We start from the raw sequence: 12,164 nt of genomic DNA on the forward strand, positions 1-12,164 counted from the left end.
AAAGAAGAAACAGTCAAAACAGACAGGGTCAATTTGACCCGTGAGAACAACACGAAGGTTTAGAAACAGACAGTGAAGGTCAGACAGAGTAAGATCAGTGACAGAGGATATATTGATTTAAAGACCATATTATATAATTAAATGTTTCTGAGTCCCATGTTAAGATGCTGTTTTAAAGACAAACACTCCAACTGATCTAAAAACTCTTTGGCTCTACTGTCGGCCATATTATCCACATGTATGTTAAGATCACTCTCTAAAATGCAGTTATTATAGTATGAATGACAGATTATAGGTTTGAGAATTGACATTTTGACCATAAAATAGTGATTATCAGAAACTCATTTCATTCTTTCATGAATTCCTCAGACCCGCCTTCAGCTCCTCGCTGGTTGGACGTGGTTAGCATCAGCAGAAACAGCGCTGAGTTGAAGTGGACGGCCCCCGAGCGTGACGGAGGCTCAGCCATCACCAACTACGTGGTGGAGAAGCGTGACGTCCGGCGTAAAGGCTGGCAGACCGTGGACACCACCGTCAAAGAGCTGAAGTACAGCGTGACTCCGCTGAACGAGGGATCGCTCTACGTGTTCCGCGTCGCAGCTGAGAACGCCGTGGGAGTCGGACCGTTCTGCGAGCTGGGCGACTCTGTTCTGGCCAAAGACACTTTCAGTAAGTTGGAGAGGAATTTAAGCTGCATAGAGATTTATTGTCTATCTTTCATTGCCATTTAAAAGTTAAAGATTGGAAGTTAAGTTGTTTGCTCCGTTGATGTAGGATGAAAAAGGTTTGTTCTGTTCCTTGCAGCTACTCCTGGGCCACCATACGCCCTTACTGTCAATGCTGTGACCAAAAGATATGTGGACCTGCAGTGGGAGGAGCCCAAGAACGATGGTGGTCGACCCATCCTCAGGTAGGGTTTCAGCCAGTAGACACCATACCAGTTTTCAGTAAAAGCAGCTTTAAAAATACTCCATTACAAGTAAAGTTTGATGTTTTTCTCTCTCTTGGCAATAAACTGTTCTGTTGGTTAATATTAGATTGATATGAACTCTGTCCTGCAGGTATTCCATCGAGAAGAAGGAGAAACTTGGAACTCGTTGGGTGAAGTGTGGAAAGACTTCAGGTCCCGACTGTAAATACAGAGTGACGGACGTTATTGAAGGAACAGAGGTTCAGTTCCAGGTCCGTGCTGAGAATGAGGCTGGTGTCGGACATCCCAGCGAACCCACTGAGATCCTCACTATTGAAGATCCAACAGGTAGGCTGGAAAATCTGACATGAGATAAAGAAATTCCTTCTCCAGTAACGACAAATAAATGACTTGAAATTAAGTTGAAGAAGAAGAGTTTATTCAGGCTCAATTGAGGAGACTTGGCCTTATAATTCTATGTTACAGGTGAAAAGTGCAGTGTCACCCCATATCTAAGTCTATCCCAGAAAAAAGGGTGTATTTTACCCCCAAATATTAAAGTCATTTCTACCTCTCTGCAACCCAAAGAGAAGAGAAGTTATTGGTCAGCATTAATCTAAACATACTGATTTGTAATTATTCAAAATCTTTATTGAAACCAGGCGGGGAGCTCCGGTCCTCTGAAATGAGGCCAACGCGGAAGTAACTTTAAACTGCATTCTATCAAAAGGCCACCAGGGGGCGACCGTTTTGGTGTCAAAAGGACTTCCTTCTCTATACAAGTCAATGGAGAATTCACCAACTTCTCACTTGATTTCTAACCTCAGTAAACGTTTTCAAAATGTGTTTATGGTCTCAATCACTAGTTTAAAGCCTTCTTCAATGCAGTATGATGTTCATTTGGGACATTTTGGCCTCCCTGATTTTATATTTGATGATATTGGTATGCATTAGGGCGTGGCTACGCCGTGATTGACAGGTTGATTGGTTCACAGGTTCAGGAGGGCGCCTCATGCTCCTCCTGATGCCCATATAAGTAGAATCCATGATTGAATGAGTCTATGATTGAAACATGGTACACAACTTGTCTGTTATCTGTATTAATAACCCAATAAGTAAAATAATAATAATGAAATGAAACCACCTGTCCCCTCCAGGCGTGCCTTCTCCTCCCACTGAGCTGCATGTAACCGGAGCCAGCAGGGACTTCCTGTCCATCGCCTGGAAGCCTCCGCAGAGAGATGGCGGCTGCCCAATCAGCGGCTACCACATTGAGATGTGCGCTGCCGGGACAGAGAAATGGATGAGGGTCAACTCCCGTCCAGTGAAGGAGCTGAAGTACCGCATCGAGGAGGGCATCGTCCCTGAGAAAGAATACATCCTGAGAGTGAGAGCCATCAATGCCGTTGGCGTCAGCGAGCCTTCCGACATCTCTGAAAACGTCTTTGCCAAAGAGTCCGACTGTAAGAACGTCTGCTGGGCTCACACATGCCAGCTTAACATTAACACAAGTATTTTATTTGACTTCTGTTGTTTTCTGTGTTTCAAGGCAACCCGACACTCGAGTTCCAGACTCTGGACCTGGTTGTCGTGGAAACAGAAAAGCTGCACATCCCAATTCCCTTCAAAGCCGTCCCGTCACCCAGGATCACCTGGCACAAAGACGGCAAGGAGCTGAAGGCTGATGAGCGCCTCGGCTTCAGGTCAGCAGATCAGATATAAACCAGAAATGCAATTACAAAGTCAATGTGTCTGTTAGAAACCGCATACTTTCCTACTACTCGTACAAACTCTGACATCATTTGAAGTATGTAGTGTGTTTCAACTGCGTAGTATGCGATTTAGAGTATGGGAGAGGTTCCCGGATGGTTTACTAGATTCTCCAGAAATGCAGAGTATGCATCAAGAGCTGACTACTCGCTACGGCTAACTTGAGTGGCTCCGAATTCGCAGGAACAAAACTTTAAACAGGTGTTATTTGGACAGATTAGCGTCACATTGTGGTTCTAAAGGGAAACTTTACTTTCCCGCCTAAAAAGGTTAGAAATGTCGATAAAGTGGTATATTTACAGAGTTAGAGCTCAAATTAAATCAGCTTCAGCCTGCTGATTGCAGCTCAGGTAGGAACGAAATGCATTGTGGGTAATCGTCTAGTTTACTACAGTGTAAACGTTCTGCTTACTATCTGGTCGTTTAGTATGTAGTATAGAAGTATGTAGTATGCGGTTTCGAACACAGCCAATATTTGAGGTTTATTTTAGTTTATATTCAGTCCCTGATTAACCAATAAAGTCTTGGTTTACATTGTAATTTTCTTTATTGCTTTTGTACTATTCAAGTGTAAAAAAAAGACAATTTCCACCAATTAGTTATCAATAAATCTTTCCGTTTGTCCTCAACAGGAAGGAGTATCTTTCCTGTCACCTGGAGGTTGAGAGCAGTCTTCATTCTGATGCAGGACAGTACAAAGTCACTCTGGAGAACAAACTCGGAGCCGCCAGCGCCGCCATCAACGTCAAAGTCATCGGTACTTAAACACATTCACATTACAACCTCGAACCCATCGCTGAGCTTCATGCTAGAAAATGTTCTTCTTCTAAAGCTCTCAGATTTTTCTCTTTAATTTGTTCCATCAAATTTTCTTATCCCTCCTGTCGTCCTCCCGGGACCGTTCCTTCTTTCCTCCCTTCCTTCCTTCCTTCATCCCTCCTTCTTTCTTTCTTTCCATCCTCTCTCTTTCCTCCCTTCCTTCTTTACTTCCTCCATCCCCCTTTCTATCTTCCGTCTGTCCTTCCTTCCTTCATCCCTCCTTGTCTCTTTCTTTCCTTCCTCTCTCTTTCCTCCCTTCCTTCTTTCCTTCCTCCATCCCCCTTTCTTCCTTCCTTCTGTCCTTCCTTCCTCCCTCCCTCCTTCTTTCCTTCCTTCCTTCCTTTACTTCCTCCCTTCCTCCCTGCCTCCTTCTCTCATTCTTTCATCCCCCCTACCTTCCTCCCTTCCTTCCTTCCTTCCTTCTTCCTCCTTTCCTTCCTTGACTCGAGGACAACAGGAGGGTTAAATCACTCACATGGGACACCTAAAGACAAATGTGAGGGCTTCTTGCTTAGCAGTAGGTAATTCATAATGTCTCTGTCTGTCTTCAGGTCTTCCTGGTCAATGCAAGGAAATTGTGGCCTCAGAGATCACAAAGAGCTCCTGCAAAGTGTCCTGGGATCCTCCTGACTACGATGGCGGCAGCCCCATTCTTCATTATGTCTTACAGGTCAGTGATGGTTTTAAATCTTTTTTTTTTTTTTTATTGAACACTTTATTTATGAGAATTTTCAATTTAAATTACGTCAAGTAAGAGACAAGAAGACAGTGACCATTACATAGACAGTAATAAAAAGCAAAATAAAATAAAAAGATAAGAAAAATAAAACTAATGACAATAAAAAATAAAATAAATAAAAAAGGGGGGGGGGCAAAAATCACGACAGTGTCATGTTCCACTGTACAACAGTCTGTAAGCAGGATTGGAGGGTAAAGAGAGTATCATTGGTCGTTCATATGCTCTAGCAATGGACTCCATATCCTGGAGAACTTAAGAGGATTGCCAGAAAGTCTCAAACTTGGGAGCTAAATCATACTTCCAGAGTTTCAGGATACATCTCTTAGCAATCATACCATGAATCAGAGCAATACGTATATTACATCCATGTTTTGTCCATGAGTCCATGAGTGTCCCAACAGAGCAGTTTCAGGATCAGGTGTTACAGTGATGTTAAAGGCTGCAGAAAACGATTGAAAAATGAGGGACCAAAAGTTGTGCAATTTCGTACAGGTCCAAAAGAGAGTACCTTCTGCTGCATTACATCTATTACACAGTGGAGAGAGATTAGGGAAAATGTTGTTTAATCTGGTTTTAGAGTAATGCAATCTGTGAACTATTTTGTTCTGGATCAGTTGGAGCCTTGCATTAATCGAGTAAGGTTTAATCTTAGTTAATACTTCATCCCATGATTCTTCCTCGATCTCTTAAATCTTTTTTATAAAATGATGTTGCTTGTGTTGTTTAGTTTGTTAATCATACTGTACTCTGACAGCGGCGTGAGGCCGGCAGGAGGACTTATGTCAACATGATGTCCGGGGAGAACAAGGTGTGCTGGAACGTCAAAGACCTGATCCCTAACGGAGAGTACTACTTCAGAGTCCAAGCAGTCAACAAGATTGGAGGAGGAGAGTTCATCGAGCTCCGTAACCCGGTCATCGCTGAGGACCAGAAACGTAAGAGACACTCTGACTTTTTATGTATGGTATGATACATCAGTGTTTCTCAACCGGGGGTCTGTGGACCCCTAGTGGTCTGTGGTGTAATTGCAAGGGGTCTGTGAAAATAAAATAGCTTTTAAACAAAGATCCTATGACATTTATAGGAATAGGATTATTTTACTCAAATGTGACTGAGACTTGTATCTACCTAAACTACAGAGGTTCTCTAATTACATCTGTTTCACAAGTTTAATTTATAGTAATTTAATAAGAGATCTCGCTCACGTTTGCATTGTTAAAAGTTACTGAATGACGCTGTTAATACAAACTTAACACGATCTGCATCCGTTTCAAATGATGAGCCCCCTACTGTTTCAGTGGGCATACACCATTCATTTCCTTATAATGCACGAAATGCATTGAAACATCTGCAGGAAGGTGTTGTTGGAAAACTCATTAACTTGAAAGGCAAGGTTCAGTTGTTTAATATATCTGAAAGTTACTGAATACAAATTCTGTTTTGTTGCACATATTTGTTACGTATATCTAAGTTACAACTGAAAACTCTTATTTTGCCTCAAAGAGTGAATAAATGCCATAATACAATTTAAAAAGCAGTTTCTACTGTTTCTATCAACCTGCATCATCCCCCCCCCCCCCCAGATCGGGTGGGAGGGTCCTCAGGGTAGATAATAAATATGCAGGGGTCCAGGACCCCAAAAAGGTTGAGAACCACTGTGATACATGATGACTTTATATGTAAAGGAGAAATACATTTGATTTGATGAAAATCTTTTGGTTCCATAAATATTTGCCGTTTGTAGATTTTTTCAAAAGGAAATTAGAAAATCCTGCAATATGAATTCCTGGGTAGAACTTTTAAATCTGTTAAATTACAGAAACATTTTGGAATTTAATAGAAAATAATGAAGATTTCATCTATAAATATATTGCATATCACAACTCTGGCAGCTTGTGCTCAGTAGAAGTTTAACTGTCTCATTCCAGATGCTCCCGACCCGCCTGTTGATGTGGAGACACACAACCCTACATGCAGCACCATCACACTCACCTGGAAGCCTCCGATGTACGATGGTGGCGCCAAGATCATGGGCTACATCCTGGAGAGGCAGCAGAAGGGTGAGGACAAGTGGGAGAGGTGCAACGACTTCCTGGTGCCTGTCCTGTCCTACACTGTGAGGAGGCTGACGGAGGGGAAGAGCTACGCCTTCAGAGTCAGAGCTGAGAACGCAGCAGGAGTCAGTGAGCCGTCTCGCGGCACGCTGTATGTCAAGGCATCAGATGCTGTTGGTGAGTATAAACACAGGCTCCTGACTGTCTTCTACTTTTTTCTTCTACTTTTTCTTCATTGTAGGGGAGACCAGGGTTGGTAGTCACACTTTTTACTTTCCTTTGAATTCCTCATATACTCTAAACGGAGTAGATTCCCTTTTGATTTGTAATGAAAGTCTAAAGCATCAGGTAGGAATAGAGAGGTCTTACTCTCCTTCAGCTGATTCTGTTTAAGAGATATGAACCGTCACATATGTCTTGTGCACTTGTGACAAACAACCCTACTATGAGGTTGGTAGTAAGACATCATGGAGGTTGGTTGTCCCTGTGTTATTTTAATGGGGAAAAATAAAAAATGTATAGTCTTAAAAAAATATTTAAAATGTCATCAACAATTCATCAACTTCTCACTTGATTTCTAACCTCAGTAAACGTTTTCAAAATGTGTTTATGGTCTCAATCGCTAGTTTAAAGCCTTCTTCAATGCAGTATGATGTTCATTTGGGACATTTTGGCCTCCCTGATTTTATATGTGACGATAAAGCAGGGTATGCATTAGGGCGTGGCTACGTGGTGATTGACAGGTTGATTGGTTCACAGGTTCAGGAGGGCGCCTCATGCTCCTCCTGATGCCCATATAAGTAGAATCCGTGGTTTTATTTTTCCCAGCATGCACCTGAAAATTTTCAAGATGGTGCTGCTCAGATCCGATACTATTGGCCTCCGAGCAGCAGCCCACAAACCAATGGGTGACGTCACGGATGTTACGTCCATTATATATACAGTCTATGGGCGTAGCTAAGAAAAAAACCTACCTAACTATCGCTCTCTCTTCATACTTTTTAATGGTAATAATTGTTTTATTACATTATATACATTCACATGAAAAACACTAAATGTCCTCTCACCTCAATGTCAAGCAGTTTACTCCAGAAATGATCTGAAGTAACATCTCACCTAAACTCTGAAACGTTCAGTACCAAAACTTTTTTAACAACAGCGCCCTCTAGAGGCCGAGATCTGATGAATGTGACAACCAACCCCGTTCTCCCCTACTCATCTCTTTCCTTTCACTTCCCTCTTCTAATGCCACATTTACAGGTCGACTTTTGTTCATTTTTTTGTGTTCTTCCTTCAGATCCTCCGAAAGTGTTCCTGAGTGGCAGCCTGCAGTCCGGCCTCAATGTGAAGCGAGGCTACGAGATCTGCCTGGACGCCAACATATCCGGCTCTCCATACCCTCAGATCACCTGGTACCGGAACAACCAGGTGATCCGGCCGGAGCCGCTCCGCAAGAGGCCCGAAAAACCCCTGAAGAAGAAGGTGGAGAAGAAGGAAGACAAGAAGGAAGAGGAGAAAAAGAAGGAGGAGGTAGAGGGAGCGAAGAAGGAGGAGGAGAAGAAGGAAGAGGAGAAGAAAGAAGGAGAGGAGAAGAAGGAGGAGGAGAAGAAAGAAGGAGAGGAGAAGAAGGAGGAGGAGAAGAAAGAAGGAGAGGAGAAGAAGGAGGAGGTGGTGGAAGCGGAGGTGGAAGAGACAGACTACCCGACACTGAATGAGCGACTGACCATTGACAACAGCCGGAGGGGAACGTCCACTGTTGTCATCAAGGACTCGATGCGTCTGGACCACGGCGTCTACATGGTGAAAGTGGAGAATGACCACGGCATCGCCTCTGCTACCTGCGAGGTCAACGTGCTCGGTACGAACTTTAGTCTATTCTAGTCTGTTTTATTACATTTAACTGTAATTAATGTGTCTGTGTAGGTAGATAGGAATATGTGTCAAAGGCAGATATGGACTTTTTGTGTTTGTAACACATTTAACCCTCCTGTTGTCCTCGAGTCAAGGAAGGATGGAAGGGAGGAAGAAGGAAGGGAGGAAGGAAGGGAGGAGGGAAGGGAGGAAGGAAAGGAGGGAGGAAGGAAGGACAGAAGAAAGGGGGAGGAAGGAAGGGCGGAAGAAAGTAGGAAGGAAAGAAGGAAGGAGACTTTCTGTCTTCTTTTCCTTCCTTCCTTCCTTCCTTCCTTCTCTCCTTACTTCCTTCCTCTTTTCCTCCCTCCTTACTCCTTTCCTTCCTTCCTTCCTTCCTTCTTACCTTCTTTCCTCCCTTACTTCTCCCTTCCTTACTGTCTTTCTTCTTTCCTTCCTTCCTTACTTTTTCTTCTTTCCTTTCCTCTTTCCTGCCTGTCTTCTTTTCTTTCCTTCCTTCCTTCCTTCCTTCCTTCCTTCCTTCCTTCCTTCCTCCCTCCCTTCCTTCCTTCCTTCCTTCCTTCCTTGACCTGAGGACAACAGGAGGGTTAAACCTCACCTCTAGCATGGCTATAGAATACATACAATAGATTCATTATGAATTAGTGACAACAATGAATGATGTTATCAGTTAGTTAAAACAGTCACTGACCAGCTCACCTGTCTGCAGACACTCCTGGGCCTCCGGTCAACTTCCGATTTGAGGAGGTGCGGAAGAACTCAGTGATATGCAAGTGGGATCCTCCTCTGGATGACGGCGGCAGTGAGATCATCAACTATACATTGGAGAAGAAGGACAACTCGAAGCTGGAGATTGGCTGGAGCACCGTCACCTCCACGCTGATAGGATGCCGCTACCTGGTGCCCAAACTCATCGAGAAGAAGGAGTACATCTTCAGGGTTGTGGCTGAGAACAAATTTGGTGCCGGTCCACACTGCGTCTCCAAACCGCTCATTGCCAAGAATCCATTCGGTATGTAGATATTCAGACTCGGGTATGAATTTGCATGTTGAGACATGATTAATCCCAATTACTGTGGTGCCGACTATAATTTTAAGAGGCTCTATATTCATTTGAAGTAGTAATTGAATTATTCTTTTAACTAGTCATACACATCTAAACTGTATATATAATTGTATTAAGCCTTAACATGTTATTTTCCCTCTGCAGCTCATAAATAGCATGAAGTCTCAGTCTTTACACATGTTGACTTTTGCTTTGATAAATACATTTTAGATTAAATATCTAAGTGTTGAACACAGTGGTCCTTTTTGCTCCTTATCTTAGCATGCATTTATGTTTACAATTTAATTCTTATACTACAAAGCTATAAACTGTTAGTGATTGAGGCGCTTTCTAAATTGTTCTTTATGATTTGAGAAGGAATAATGGGATTCATTCTTTGTATGTATGTATGACGTCTTATTGACATCTGCTGTAAATATTTAGTTTCATTTCAGGTAACAAACCGGAATAAAATATTTTGTTTATGTAGAAGTAGAAGTAAATAATGATGAGCTGTTTGTTTATAGTGTTTTCAAAATATAATTATAAGTAAATAGAGTAATTGGGTCCAACTTCCACACCCATCAAATATAGGTATTATTCGCTATTTAAAACTTGAACTTGAAGATAACAGCATGAATCAAGTATGACTATCTGCTGCCGCTCTCTTCTCCTCAGAACCTCCCGATGCTCCTGAAAAGCCAGAGATCGATGACATCACAGCCGACAGTATGCTGGTCATCTGGGACGAGCCAAATGACAATGGCAGCCCCATCCTGGGATACTGGGTGGAGCGCCGTGAGATCAACAGCTCTCACTGGACTCGTGTCAACAGGTGAGGAAACTCAACAATGTACCTGTTTTCCTTCTGCCTTTGACTCAAAAGTTAGCATTAATATTGGCTGATTGTATGGAGATATATATCAGGGCACATTTTAGTGATTATCCTGTCTGAATATTCTCTTACTTCCTGGTCCACAGAAACATCATCGCTGACACTGAACTCAACGTTGAAGGTCTTCTGGATGGATATACTTACATCTTTAGGGTGGCTGCTGAAAACCAGGCCGGCCCCGGGAAGTTCAGTGTCCCCTCTGACCCTAAAACGGCTCAAGCCCCAATTCGTACGTAAAACAGTCTAAACAGTCTGTATGGATCTGTGTGTTGTTTCCGTATATTCCGTTTAGTTGTCATAATACGTATTATTTGTTGTCCCCTTCTCTGAAATAGTTACATACTGTGGAAGTACTAGTTAAAACACTTGATTAAACAGGGATTGGAAACCTGGGGAACACTTCGGAGGAACCACCATAACAGTCATGAACAGGAACTCAGTCTCAGACTTAACATGTCTGATCTTTCTGTGTTTTTAACCTTTTAGTTCCTCCTGGGCCTCCAGTTCCCCGAGTGGTGGGAACCACTGACTACTCCATCGACGTGGAGTGGGACCCACCTGCTGACAATGGAGGAGGAGAGATTCTGGGATACCAAGTGGATAAGGTAAGCTCACAAACAGTCTTGATCTCAGCTTTGTATGAGTATCTCATTTAAAGATATATACCTATAACTTCCCACTGCAACACAGACTGATGTTTCTCTCTTTAATGGTGTTCTTCAGGCCATGACCGGTACTAAAGACTGGTCCAGGTCTACTGAGCGTCCCTGGAAGACCAAGGCTTTTACTGTCTATGGAGTCCGTGAAGGAGCCAAATATCTGGTCAGAGTCATTGCATGCAATGCTGCAGGAGAGGGAACACCAGGATTCACAGAGTCTGTGATCGTCAAGAATCCTGCAGGTCAGCTGGCAAATACAAGAAAGAGAGTGGGGTTTAATTTGGTTTAATGTCATATAATCTCTTGTGGATATAAACCTCCTAACTTCTTGTTGGTGGATGTTACTGGTTCCCTTCTGCAGAGATGCCTGTGGTTGATATGGACATGTCTATCAAGCAAGGAGTGGTCATCAGAGCAGGAGAGACGCTGCTTTTGCCTGCCACTGTCACTGGTAAACCCTACCCATCCATCAGTTGGACAAAGGATGATGCCAAACCTGATAAAGACCATGTGGCGATCCTCACAGAGGGCGACAATAGCATTGTTTCAATCAAGAGCGCCCAGAGGAAGGACAGTGGCAAATACCAGATCTCTGCCTGCAACCCCAGTGGCACCAGATCTGCCTCAGCCAGAGTGGAAGTCATGGGTGAGTAGAAATGCAGGTTGAGGCCCCGTCAAATTGACCCCGTCTCTTTTGACTGTTCTTTCTTTCCTCCCTTCCTTCTTTCCTCCCTCCTTCCTTCCCTCCTTTCTTTCCTCCCTTCCCTTCCTCCCTCCCTCGTACCTTCCTCCCTTCCTTCCTTCCTCCCTCCTTTCCTTCCTTCCTTCCTTCCTTCCCTCCTTCTTTCCCTCCCTTCCTGAAAATTAAGAGTAAACTTTCAGTAAATAGATGCTATGAAAAAAAAGAACACCAAAAGAAACATGTGGTTCTCTCCACAGACGTCCCCGGACCCGTCACAGACCTGAAACCAGTGGTCGTCACTCGCAAGATGATCTTCTTGAACTGGGACGACCCTGACGACGACGGAGGCAGCGACCTGACCGGCTTCATTGTGGAGCGCAGAGATGTCAAGATGCACACATGGAGGCAGGCCTATTGAAACCGCCTCATCTAAGTGTGAATGTGTGGGCATCATGGAGGGACAGGATTACATGTTCCGCGTCATCGCCAAGAACAAGTATGGCCTGGGACCGCCCGTCGAGCTGGGACCCATCAAGGCTGTGGACCCACTGGGTGAGTCTTAAAATCACTGGATTCTGATCAAGATATGAACAGACCAAGACCTCAGTGTTTAGGTGTAGGTTGAAAATGGGCTTTGTGCTTCAAGTAAAAAAAAAAGAAGTGAAATATGACATAAAATATTGTGTTTTATTGCAAAGACAAATTGTTAATCCAATCCACTT

At 43.4% G+C, this 12,164-nt stretch overlaps 1 protein-coding gene across 1 annotated transcript; it reads left to right on the forward strand.

Annotated features, from left to right (window-relative positions):
• Positions 1-369: 369 nt before the first annotated feature.
• On the forward strand, positions 370-11,860 carry LOC133976841 (titin-like; the record flags this gene model as incomplete). The annotated part of the gene is made up of 18 exons (XM_062415039.1): positions 370-669; positions 805-910; positions 1,062-1,258; positions 2,068-2,373; positions 2,460-2,613; positions 3,313-3,437; positions 4,051-4,169; positions 4,993-5,173; positions 6,167-6,469; positions 7,590-7,774; positions 7,847-8,150; positions 8,871-9,173; positions 9,885-10,041; positions 10,188-10,330; positions 10,588-10,706; positions 10,825-11,002; positions 11,122-11,406; positions 11,700-11,860. Coding segments are annotated over 18 exons (3,626 nt in total), but the record flags the coding sequence as incomplete, so codon positions are not given.
• Between the last annotated feature and the right edge of the window lie 304 nt (positions 11,861-12,164).

This window comes from Scomber scombrus, unplaced genomic scaffold (assembly GCF_963691925.1).
Source record: "Scomber scombrus unplaced genomic scaffold, fScoSco1.1 SCAFFOLD_423, whole genome shotgun sequence".
In the NCBI taxonomy this organism is placed as follows: Eukaryota; Metazoa; Chordata; class Actinopteri; order Scombriformes; family Scombridae; genus Scomber; species Scomber scombrus.